General features: G+C 43.4%; 1 protein-coding gene and 1 long non-coding RNA gene across 4 annotated transcripts in view; one reads left to right on the forward strand and one right to left on the reverse strand.

Moving 5' to 3' along the window:
• LOC129205949 (uncharacterized) overlaps positions 1–10636 on the forward strand; it is a 276829-nt gene extending 266193 nt beyond the window's left edge. Inside the window, exons 4-5 of the long non-coding RNA XR_008576931.1 lie at positions 5587–5650; positions 10461–10636. This is a non-coding gene — a long non-coding RNA (uncharacterized LOC129205949). The remainder of the gene's footprint in view (positions 1–5586; positions 5651–10460) is intronic.
• The window catches only part of ANTXR2 (ANTXR cell adhesion molecule 2), a 116691-nt gene that overhangs the window by 36945 nt on the left and 67746 nt on the right, over positions 1–12000 (reverse strand). For all 3 annotated transcript variants that reach the window (XM_054824454.1, XM_054824455.1, XM_054824453.1), the window contains 2 exons: positions 7895–8062; positions 6543–6623 (listed from right to left, as the gene is read on the reverse strand). In XM_054824454.1, coding sequence (XP_054680429.1) covers positions 6543–6623; positions 7895–8062 — 249 coding nt within the window. The remainder of the gene's footprint in view (positions 1–6542; positions 6624–7894; positions 8063–12000) is intronic.

A 12000-nucleotide genomic window follows, 5' to 3' on the forward strand; every position in this document is an offset into this window, starting at 1 on the left:
ACTGTGTGAAAACTTAACCTTTGTGTAAAGTGTTTTTATCATTTTCATCACATTTTGCCAAAGAGTGTGTGATGCCTCTGTGCATGCAAAAGTTCCTACAGCTATTTGTATGCATATATACATATAAGAATTTCTTCATACGGAAATGTATGTATGTGTAAATTGTGTGAATGTAAATATAAGATAGGCCATATGTCCCGAAAGTCCCAAAAGAGCATCTGATGTTGATATGTAGACAGTGCGTTAAGGACCTTTCTAATTAATAACCCGGATTAAAACCTCTTGGCAATCAATTAAGATAATTGACAGAAGTCATTCTCTATCCCCCTACGCCCGCGTCTCGGGCTGTGAAAACCCTGGGTCGTGAAACTTTAATCCTGTTATCTGCTGCCTTCTTCATCTGAAAAGCCTACAGATTAACACAGCAGACATTATCGAATTTACAGCCAGCCGCTCGGACAGCTGCCCTACTTTCGGCAGTTAATGGAAAAGGAACTAATCTGGTTAGGAGCGTAGGACTAGTTCATAAATCTGGACGCCCAAGACAGTTAAAGCTGTCACGTCTCTTCTGGAGAGCAGAGACCGAATGAACCTGTCAGCTTTCTTCTTGACGCTTCTCAAAGGTAGCCAGTCTCTGTGTAAGCTGACTAACGAGATACTCGGCATTAACGTAAACTAGGTAAGGGCTGTGCTCGAGCTGGGAGCTGTGTTTTACAACCAGATTTGGTTAGATACCTGCCACCCTCTCTTCACTGGAAGCCAAGCAGTGATTAAATAGAACTGGTTTTACTGTAATCTACTCCATAAAAAAGATGTTTTAAGGAATTAAAAGAACAAATTTGGTTTTTCCCCTTTTGAATTGTGCCCAATGAAACAAACAGTTATTAACAAAAACTGCACTACCAAATGAAATGTTCTCTTTTTCGTACGGGGGGGGGGGGGGGGGGGGTGTTTGTGGTGATATTTGACCGCTGCAGCAAATTCATACTCTACGCAGAAAAGAATGACTTTTCTTAATAGGCATTATCCCCGTGCTGCCAGCACAGCTTGAGTTACTGTGATGCCCGGTACAGTGTATTTGTTGCATTTTACGAGGCCTAAAGCACTCGTCTTTCAGATAGCTGCTTGTAAAGTAATGAAGACGGCAAGAATTCTTCTGGCTGCACGCTCTGTTGGCAGCTCAGCTGTTTAAAATGCCCTTTCAAAGTATATCGTGGCGTCACAAAAAGCACGTCCTATGCTGGCGTGACAGTACTTCCATCAGGACCATCGCCCAACCGTGTAGCCTGCTGCTGTCCAACAGCAACGTTAACCACCAAGGTGGAGCAGCGTGCCCATCGGCATGCTGCTGCCTCCACGGACCCACGCGAGGTCTGTTGGACCTGCTTTGTCCGTTTCGCTCTGTGGGAGTACTGGTCAAGTGGATTAAAACGTCATGAACTTAAAAGTGACAAGCAGATTTATTTCTTTGTACTATTTCATTCATACAAGTGTTCATAGTCACTCTAATGAATTCTGAAGGCTCGGTTTAAAAGGAGCAACTGCACTCGTGCACAAAGGGAGGGAGTGCCAAAAGTGACTGTCTACGTAGATGGGAAAATATCCCTGTTTCTCCGAACACCAGAACAACATTGTCTTTTCGTAAAGATGATTCCTACTGCTTTCATTGATTGACAGCTAGCAAATCCGGCTTTTAAGAAAACCACTCGAGCTCGGATGGGGCACCTGAGAGGCAGACAAGCTGGTGGACCCTCCTGGATGGTAGCCTGGAATCCAGTTTTAACAAAGTGAAGCTCTGATACCTGTGTACAATGAGCATCCTTTTGGAGGAGGTACTACTATCGAGATGTTTTAATTGCAGATTATTCTTCCAGGTCGTCAGCACAAGAAGATTCCAAGTTCACAGTTCAAAACCGTGCTTATCTCGTGGCTGCCACTCGCCGTTTTTACAAAAGCAGTAGGTGTCCTCTCCAAAAAAGACTTTTTTTCTTTTAGGCAGGCGAAGGGACTATTGTTTTTCTGAAATAGAGCTTGGTGCTTCACTCAACAGGATGCATTGCTTTATGTTGGAGACCGACCTTTGAATTCAGTCTGAATAGGGCAGTTTGAAATGAATACTCTTAAAATGTTTTCTTCTGCTTTCTGTAACAGTGAACTTAATAATTTTTAACAGTACTATGGGTCCATTCTGGAAGTTTAAAAAAAAACTTTGGCTTCAGTTGAGCTCTCAGGTCTATACAAACAAATTTCCACTTGAAAAATGGCAGAAGGAATATTCTGGCAGAAAACATTCAAGAAAAAGAGGTGCTCTAACTCCCTTCTCATCTCACACATTCCATAACTAGTTCTGCATCATCTTTGCAGCAATTTAGAAGATCCAGCATAAACTGTGCTATATGAGTAATAGCCAACTGTTTTTTTTTAAAAACTCTCAGTCAACAATTTCTTGAGCATAGTAATTTCCATGTTCCGCTAAAATATGCTATACCATACTATCATGGAACAAGGAGCTCGAGTGAACAGAGTCTTACGTTGTAATGTCAATTACCGCTAGGTGCAGTTTGATTTTGAGAAGTCGCAAACGAATAAGTGCGCTACTTCGAAGTAGCCGCAGTAATCTTTAACTATTACTTGTTATTTCTCTACCCGTTTCAACAATTTGCAGTCATTAGAAAAGAAGCCCAATCACCTTAATTTTCCTGAATGAGGTCCTTCTTAGTTAGAAAATGGACAAACAGTTGTGTTTTTAGGGAAGCCGGGGTAAACCAAAAAATCCTGCTATCACCAGTCTCGTTCCTGTTCCCATGACCCTGTAGCAAGCAACCGTTGCTCAGTGAGTTATAAAGCACTAGCTAGTAGCAGTGCTGGCAGACGGGCAGCTCTGCTGCAAAGGTAGGTGATGAACTGCCCGTCAAACCCTGTGAAAGCACTGTGAGAACTGACAGCTACGGTACTCTGAGCCACTGCAGTTAGTCTTTTGTTTCAAAACAGCGAGTTTTCTCTCAGTTGTAAGGCACTTACAGCCTCAGCCTCCGAACAATTACTATTCCACTGTACAACTGACAGACCGAGCTAATGCTTTAGTATTTTCTGCCTGTGCCCAGCGTAGGAATTACAGAAGCAGCACAAAGGGAACGGTAACACGGGCCTCATCTCAGAGAATATAATGCCATCAAAGTGTTTCTAACTGTAAATCGTGTGATGCTAACAGAGCTACAATGCAAAATACAATTATTTTGTATAACATAGAGATGGTCACAAAGTAACATTAGTTTAAACAGATGTTTGTATTAATTCTGCAGCCGCTACTATAAAAGGATCTTTAAAGCAGGTAAATACTAAGAAGCTTAAAATTAAAAACAAGTGTCTTCCTTTTTATCAGGCTGTTCTGTAACATTAGAAGAGCTGAAAGTATTCTACAGTTCTACTATAGAAATTCTTCTAGAATTAGCTATAGACTTTTTTTTTTCCTTTACCAGTCACACGTATTTGCATCCCGATGGGGCAAAATCTTAAATACAAGCGCCACAGGCTGGTCGTGGACTTTAAAGACGTTTGTGTGCGTGAATGTGCACAGGACCAGAATCTCAGCCACCATCAAATTGCACAAAGCAACTAGGTCATATAAAGAATTTGAAAAACCCCGATCATTACCTTTAGGTGCTAAACTACGAATCAGAAAACAAACACAAGGATTTAGGGAAAAGAACAGGACTCTAATGCCGCATCGCGAACCTGTGCCAAGTTCTGTTCTCGTGCGGTAACGAACTCTCTGTTCCGGTACAGAAACAACGGCAGATGCTCCTCCGCAACGACCCGTAAGGGCGCGCGCATTCAGCTTCCTAGCTGAACGTAACGCTGTGGGCTAAAGGTTGCCGTAACCTCCGTTAAAACCCTCAGACAGTTAACTGGTTTATCAAAGTACTCCAAAACTACTGTGGCTCGTTCTTTTTTGCCCCTTTAATAAAAAAAGGAAAGAAAGTATAAATAGGACTATGAACGCAGGGTAATGCATCATTTATAAATTATCTTGTTAGCGCAAAAAACAAAACATGGCTTTGAAAACAAAATCTCCTGCTGGGGTCTCCACTATGTTTGATGGGAGCCCTTCAAAAGAGTTCATGGCTTAATGGAGGCTGTTTATGTGGGGACTTCGATCTGTACCTGCTGTCCCCTGTCACTCCCTGGAAACTTGGTGGCAGATGTTGCAGCGTTAAGTTGTCTCTGAAGTGGCTCTCTGTCCTCATCTCCCCACCACAACAGAGTCAAACTATATTAGATCTCTTTATTTGTGCCTGAGGCATGTTTGGGAGCGCAGCTGTGTCCACCCCCACTCTACCTTTACTGTTTCAGCCCCCAGGCGGCAAATGTGAGACCAAAACTGTTCTGCCACTCTTAACTACATCTGCTGACAATCCTGCAGCCTCGCTGCAGGCTGCCGAGGACCTGTGCCTCCGCTCTAAACAGATGTCGGCGACAACCTGCTAGCTCACACCTGTGCAAGCTTCCCTAACCTCACGGATTGCTAGCTGAAAAATTTATCACTCGGAGGACTTCTATCCGCAATCAAAGCTTCTTAGCTCAACCGCGTGCAGCCCTCAAACTGGGCCACCCTCGGCATTATCTGGCAACGTGGCAGAGGTGGGAGAGGAGACAGAGAAGGAAGAAAAAGCTCGCTCGGCTTTGATACTTCATGCCTAAATTTCAATTACTTGATCAAGGACTTGAATTCAGCAGTGAATTCTTCTACAAATGGGAACTACCGAGTTCTTAAACAGTAAAAGAAAGAAGACAAAACAAAACAACTACGTGGCTGCTGTTTACCGTAACAGTGCTTCCGAAGTTAAGTATGTGTACGCGTGTCTCGCTCTACGCGTACGTGACTGCTCGTCTGTTCACTGACTGAAACTCATCGGGGTGCAGCAAGGGATCTCTACCTAGCAAGTCACGAACGTGTAAAAAAGGTTTCTTTTTTTTTTTTCCCTGTGATATAAAATACTATGCCAGACAGACGCTGCACTCCTACAGTCTCACAGGTCACACCTTAACGACCGCTGCTTTAGATTTGATTCATCAGTACACATTCTACTCCTTTTTTCAGTGGGGATACTGAAGATTAGTGAGCTACTTGTCTGGTTTTTATAAATCAAGATGTTGGTCAAAGTCTTTCTGTCAAGTCCAGAGAAGGCAGATGCCTGACTTCACAACGGCTCCACAAAGCTTTCCCTGGCAGTCAATTTTTACAGAAACTACCTGTCTTTATGGTCAGTAATCCTCAAAACAGAGCCCGACTGACATCTTTTTTAGCCCGTTCAGGCACCATTTCTTCTACGTTCCTATTTACATTGAATTTACCTGTTAAACCGTACTGTACCGTGTATTTTGTATGTAGATTTGTTATTGTTGATTCTGCTACACGTAACATGAATCATTCGTGCGAACAGTAAATAACTTGCCAACGTAACAAGACGACTGATAGCGCTAGTATTTGACTATGCTCCCTGTTTTCAGCATTGCACTTTGTCATTCTGCTTCTTCCAACGCTTGTCGTGGTATTAATTAAATGTCACCTTTTTTTTCCTTTAGAATAGAAGCAAACTTCATCCCAGGAAGATAATCTAAACACCGATTACCTCCCATTCTCTAGAAGGTAACTCCCTCCCTTTAACCCCTCTAATTCTTTCATGTCATCTCTACGGGGTATGTTGCAAAAATAATGTTCTCGCCCACTACTGCTTTGTGGTGTGACAGAATCTGATCTGTCACACCCATCTGGGGCCAGTTAGTTGAGGAAAAATTTGTCATCTCATTTAGAGGAAATCGTTTGCTCCTGTGTTTCTTCCGATGTGCCACAAACAGGAAGCTGAACGGTCCCGATAGATTTGAAATACCTTGGTGATAAATCGGTTCCTGAGATAAAGGCTGAGATTTAAAGTACTACTTTCTTAAGGAATAACAATCAGAAATACACAATCTAGCCTCGCTATAAAAGGTTCAAATAATAACTCTTCTTCCCACTCATAGCAGTCTTTGTAGTGGAGGCCACTTTTTCACGGGTCACGAGTGTAGCAGAAGAAAGGATTGTTCGAGAAACAAGTATCCTTGCCTCTCCTTTCTGTGAAAGTTGCCTTTGGCATGGAAGCGCAAAGCTACGTGAAGCAACTTGAGTGGAAGTTATTGGTGGTCACTTAAATTTGACGTGGTTTTAGTATTCTGATTGCCAGACTCTACTCTGGCAAATAGCTGGTTACAAGAAAGATTTGGGTATTGGTTACAGAGAGTTTACACTGAAAGAAGGGTGCGCTGTGTTTTTGTTTTCCAGCTGAACGCGCGCAAAACACAGAATCCTTCGCTCTGCTTTCAGGAGATCTGTGTTTTGTCAACGTTTCTGGGCTGGTGTGATGCATCTTTCAATGCATTTGTTTCCCCAACACGTTATTTTTCCTGTCATGCCATTCTTTGGGCTGCAGCGCTTTCTTTAGTTAAGGTCACGGAATTACCCCTGTTTTGCCGACCATAGCGGATACATGCACCACACAAACCTCATCTCCTTGCTGCGGTCGCATCAGAGAGACTCTGTCATACTGTCTTCGTAACAGCGCCCACAGTGCATCGAGTCGACCCTGTGGCAACAGAGCAACAGGACTTTCAGTACAATAAAATCAGTCAACGGAGAACACATCACACCTGCTAAGTTACTGTCCAAGTTGATCCGTGGAGAAATTTCCTGGCAAACCGAGCACCAGTTCCTTAGAGCCGGGTAAGCAAAGTCCAAACTCCGGCTGTGTCACCCACGCCACGCAGCTGCGGTGCAGCTCTTTCCCATCAGTGAATGCTAGGTGCTGCGCTCTCATCTCCACTGGGAGCGGAGCGGCTGTGACCTAGCCCACCTTTACTTCAGAGCGATGGAGCAGTAATGTGTGTATTTGCCTGTATTTTGGGCTGAACTGCCACGTGTCCGCCTGGGATTTCTCCCACATAAATGTCTGTGTTTTTACAGCACACATGCAGCAAGTTCCATCATTCTCAGGAAGCCTGGGACCTGCTAGGCACATGGTATACAGCTGACTTGTGCTGCCCAGTAAGTCCTGCGTGCAGCGAAGGCAGCAGGGTCACTGCGAACGCTCGGGCTGCCTGCGCATAACAGGCATAGCGGCTCTGATGCTTGCCAGAAGCGTCCCGCTCCGCACAGAGGGGTTGCGGAGTTTGCGTGTGTGTGTGCGCGGACAACACGTCTTCGAGACTTTCTGCTGGTCAGAAAGGACTTATAAGGAGTTGTGAAGACAGAACAGACGCATCCGTACTCTCAGCTAAACCTGTGTATTCTCTGTTCTTAGACGTTTAGAGCAATGCGTTTATGAACCCATCTTCACTTTTTAGGAGGAGCTTGTTACGGGTTCGTGATTGACTCGTGGCATCTACGGAGGAAAATGTCTTTATGCCGTTTATTGTTTCGCTTGTTTGTCAGACTTTTTGCGTGATATTGCTTTATGCAATTTTTTGCTTTTCTTGGCCCGTAACGAGTATGTATGTTTAAAACTTAGTATAACAGCTACAAACTCTGTCGTTTCAGGCTTAATTTGATATACACTGAGATAGACCCAGTGCCAATAAAGCCCCTGTAGATTTTGGTACTCTTACTGTACGATACGTCCCATTTTTTGAGGAAGGATAACGGAATGTGACGGTAAACGATGGAGTTCTGCATTTAGGGCTAAAAACTGCTCCTGCTGTTCCTCCTGACTAGGCGTTCACTTTGAGGATAGTACGTTACACTTGAATGGGAATACTTAAAAAATAACGTACAAAAATTCAGCACGCGTAAGACCGGTAAGGCAGACAAAATCCAACCTTTAGTACAAAATTACATTGTACTGAAGACTAAAAAGATTACCTTAATTGGCGTATACCACTTCTCCTGAATGGCTGGTGAGGTAGGCTTTGGTTTAGGTGGTTTAGGATGAAAAGGTTCTTCTGGTTCTTCTGGGAGTTTCACCACAGCATTTTTTGCTTTTTCTAATCTAGCCCCTTCTTCAGTGGATCCTTTATCACCCCAGCGAACCTAAGTAAAGCAGAGTTCAGGCGTAAACGCGCTATATGCAAAGGAGAAGGAAACTGTTGCAAATAACAGAAGTAGCTGAGAGAGTTTACATTTGGAAGAAGTTCTGAATAAACCAGAGGGGAGGTACTGAGGAAAATGTTCCCTCTTCATTTTTGATGACAAGCGGTTCTTAAATACATGTGTAAATATGAATTTCCTTCTCAGTAGTGAAAAGTTGAGAGAAATACCGGAAGAAAATTCTACCGTGCATCACGCAGGCTGTATAGGAGACAAGAAATCTGGGAAATCTTCTCTAATTAATGATGTAAAAATATCATTTCCAGTTCTGATTTATCCAAAAATACCAGACCTTAATCTGGCACTAGTGAAAGCCTAGATTTTTTTTTTTTTTTTGGTCACCCCAGCTTTCCTAGCACAGCATGTTTGTCGAGAACCCCAATTTAGATAGAAGGCAATTCTTGAGCAAGTTTTAGCAGAAGCTCCTTGAAACTGCTCAGGTTTTCAAGTGGTTCTGCGAGAAGATAGGTACTGGAGAAAACACAGGTGAAGCAGTCTGACCTGCGTAATAAGTAGATATAAAGCGTGTAGCAATGTATATTTTATCACTGCCACAAGTATGTAAAATATATACAAAGGGTTCAAAGAGAAAGGAATCCTCGATTATTGCTGTTGGTGAGACAAGCACCTATATCCACTTCCATAAAAGGTTGTACTTATTATGCTGTCAAGAGGAAATATAGGAAAAAACCTTCCCTCTAAGAGAGATGATTTGTCTTGCTACAGTAATCTTAGTTCATCTTGTAGCTGGAAGCACTACGGAGCAATTTGAGCAAGGATGTTTTCTGTATTGTACAAAGAAACGAACCTAGACAAGACTGTTACTTTATCATCCCAAAAGAGCATCTAAAAGCTATGGCTGGAGTTTGAAAGTTCTTAGTGAAACTGGCCTGGATTATTTTCAGTGCAAGACTTTCTAAATCATGCCATCTGCTACAATCTAGCGTGTAAGGAGGAACTGATACACCTAAACCCAGGAAATTACATTCGGACATTAACATCTTGGGTAAATGGGACACGCTGATGAGTCACAAAACTGTTACTGGAAAATAGCTAACCGTTACTGCAGGACCCTACCGACATACTTGTTTTTTTCAGGGGCCTCCTGACTGGAGACCCCAGGCATGAGAAGAGAAGCAGCCAAGTGAGAAAAACCAAAGATGACGACTGACCCTCCACCCTGAGGGAAAGAAGTGAGAGCATCACTGCATGCTGCTTGGTAGGTCTACGTCAGTTCTCTCTCACTACCTGCCAAATCAAGCACTTGAAAAGCGGGCAGAAAAAAGAGTGGGATGCAACAACTCTCCCACCACAAAGGGGCACAAGATCGTTTTGCTCACCGGGAAAAAGACATGCCCCTGGTCTTCCTTCTGCTGCCCGGAAGGGAGCGACAAGACTGCTGCGGGTCTTGCTAGGGACACTCTATAACGTGCCAGGGTAACTACGCCATAGGACGGGAGAAGGAAGCAGCCCGACTTTTTCATCCTCATCAGCGCCATATGCAGAATGTGCTGATACGGAAAGCGAGGACAATATGTAGGCAAGCCAGAGTGTAGCCCCCTTCAGAAAAATGAAATACCTTGGAGGAAAATCTTGCCATTTTATCACCACCACCAAGTGTTTTTTACCACCGTAATCTCAACGTAGAGAACGAGAGCAGCAAAGTACGACAGAGCTTAATTTGGTCTGTAAAACCGCAGCTCGCCTTGGTAAAATACAGACCATCACTTCTTAGGAGGGGCATTGTTTTGAACCTTTGTGTTATTTTGAACTTTATTGTTTGGCTTGCTTAGTGATTTCTTTTTCTCGCTGGGGAACCCTCTCTCTGCAATATTAGAACGGGCTTTCATGTCCAAGTAGGCCCCGCTGAGTCATTAAAATGCATCTGTATCTTTCACTGTGATCAATGGTACTTTTATGGTGTTTTTTATGAGGTTGTTAAAATGTATTTTAAACACTGTTAAAACCATTTAGAGAGAGAGATGGTGGATTCCCTACTGATAAAATGACCCTCTCCTTCAGATGAAAGTGACTCCACCCAGAAGAAACCGTAATTTGTGGAGTCTGACAACACAGCTTTGACATAAAAACTTACAGCCTGTAATGGGTGGGGGCTAGAAATGACATCATAAAACTTTAAAGCAACGCCAAAAGACAGATCTAGGAAGAGTGAACAACACTGGCTAAATTATTCTGGACTGTCGCAGAGGGGTGAAGCTAGTGGGGAAGGCGGGAGTGAACGTGAAACTGTCGCAGAAGGGAATACGGTATGCGAAGAGAAGCAGGACAGAAGTGGTAAGCGCAAGTTTACTGGTTCATTCTCTCCTTTTCTCTATGCTAGGAAGCTGCCAGAAGAATTAAGCTGCTGGAAGAATGGCAGAAGAATAGAGCACAGAGAAGCAATAAAAAAATAGACAACTGCATTACCACATGAACTGAAAACGGAGAAGAAACGCAACGACTAGTCCAGCAAGTTTATCGTTGGCCACAGCAGAAGAAACCACGTTTAACTGTCAGGTAAGGAATAACCTGCCTTTGACACCTCCATCATCTTGTTAGGCTGTTTCTGTTGTCTCTCTCGTTTCCTCGCTTGCTCTGCCCCGATTCGCCGAACGAGCAACATGCTCTGTCGAGCCAGCGAAAGGTACGAGGTCTGATACCGCTCGTCCGAGCAGCTGGGAATGGGCTGTTAGCCAGCATTTCCCTCGGCCCCACTGTTAGAGATACTACAGGGCAGAGGGTTTAAGCTCCATATTCAAATTTACAATGCGGCACCCAGCCCCAAAATTTGTTAGTACTCTCGGGTCCCAGAGAAGGACGGAGAAACAGCTCCACGGAATGAGGTGCCTTTCAAGAGCCCGCAACTGTGTGGTCAGCCATTTCGGTTGGTTTACATCTTTAGCCTTTAGTCCTGCACAAAATTCCTAGCACAGATTAAAAAGTTTTCTAACCTAATCGTGCTTTCTGCTCTCTTCGTTGAAGAGGAAATGCTGTATTTTTGCCACGTGATGAACATGCCTTTCTTTATGCTACTGATGTTACTGGCGTTCACGAGGTATCGGTTTTTCTGTTTCGTTGTGCAAGATCCCATTTACAAACTGTAATGATTTAAACCCTGGAACCCCTCCTGGAGGCTCATCATGGCTCCCGTTAGAAATCCAGGCTTGTAACTCTGGCAAGTAGTTTCCAGTTTGCCTCTGAGAAGCGCTGCACAAAACGTTTTCTTTTTCTAAAATCTGAAGCTCTTCTAAATTAGCAATTCTGAACTGCCGAAGGGAACACACAAAAGCAACGCAGCTTTAAACTTGCCTGTTCTTCTGCTGCGTTCAAAAGAACTCAAGCAAAGCTGATTCTTAGGCCAGTACCTTTAAAGTTTCAACAATTACATCGATATGGCATAGGTGGGTATTTCAGGCAGAGACAGTTTCCTAGATTGAAGTTAAAAACTGCAGAAAACTGCTTTGCAAATTCCATAAAGGCTGACTTGACTATAAAATCTGACATAAGGACATGCCCATAAGGATGCACATTTTTCTTTCTGTTTTAATTAACATGATGCTATCATGTCTCTTCAAAGAGAGGCACTGTTGTCGCTGTGAGTTCCTTTGGGATCAAGCCTCTCCTTAGCGTCACCATTGTCAGTGCATTTAGCTGGCCCACAGTTGGAGGACTTATGTTTCACTGTAATTTCTTCCAAAACACTCAAAAAAGGCTCTCACTCTCTCTTTCTCATTAGCTTGATGGAAAGAGCGTGTCTTCGGGCAACTATTTAAAGTTCCAGTCAAATGGAACTACTGAAAGCTGTTCTTTCATAGGCAAGGTCAAAATTGTTGAATACGGTAAGAAATTCTACAAGGCTTATGTCACTGGGAAGGAAGCGC

Source organism: Grus americana, chromosome 4 (genome assembly GCF_028858705.1).
Source record: "Grus americana isolate bGruAme1 chromosome 4, bGruAme1.mat, whole genome shotgun sequence".
Lineage (NCBI taxonomy): Eukaryota > Metazoa > Chordata > Aves > Gruiformes > Gruidae > Grus > Grus americana.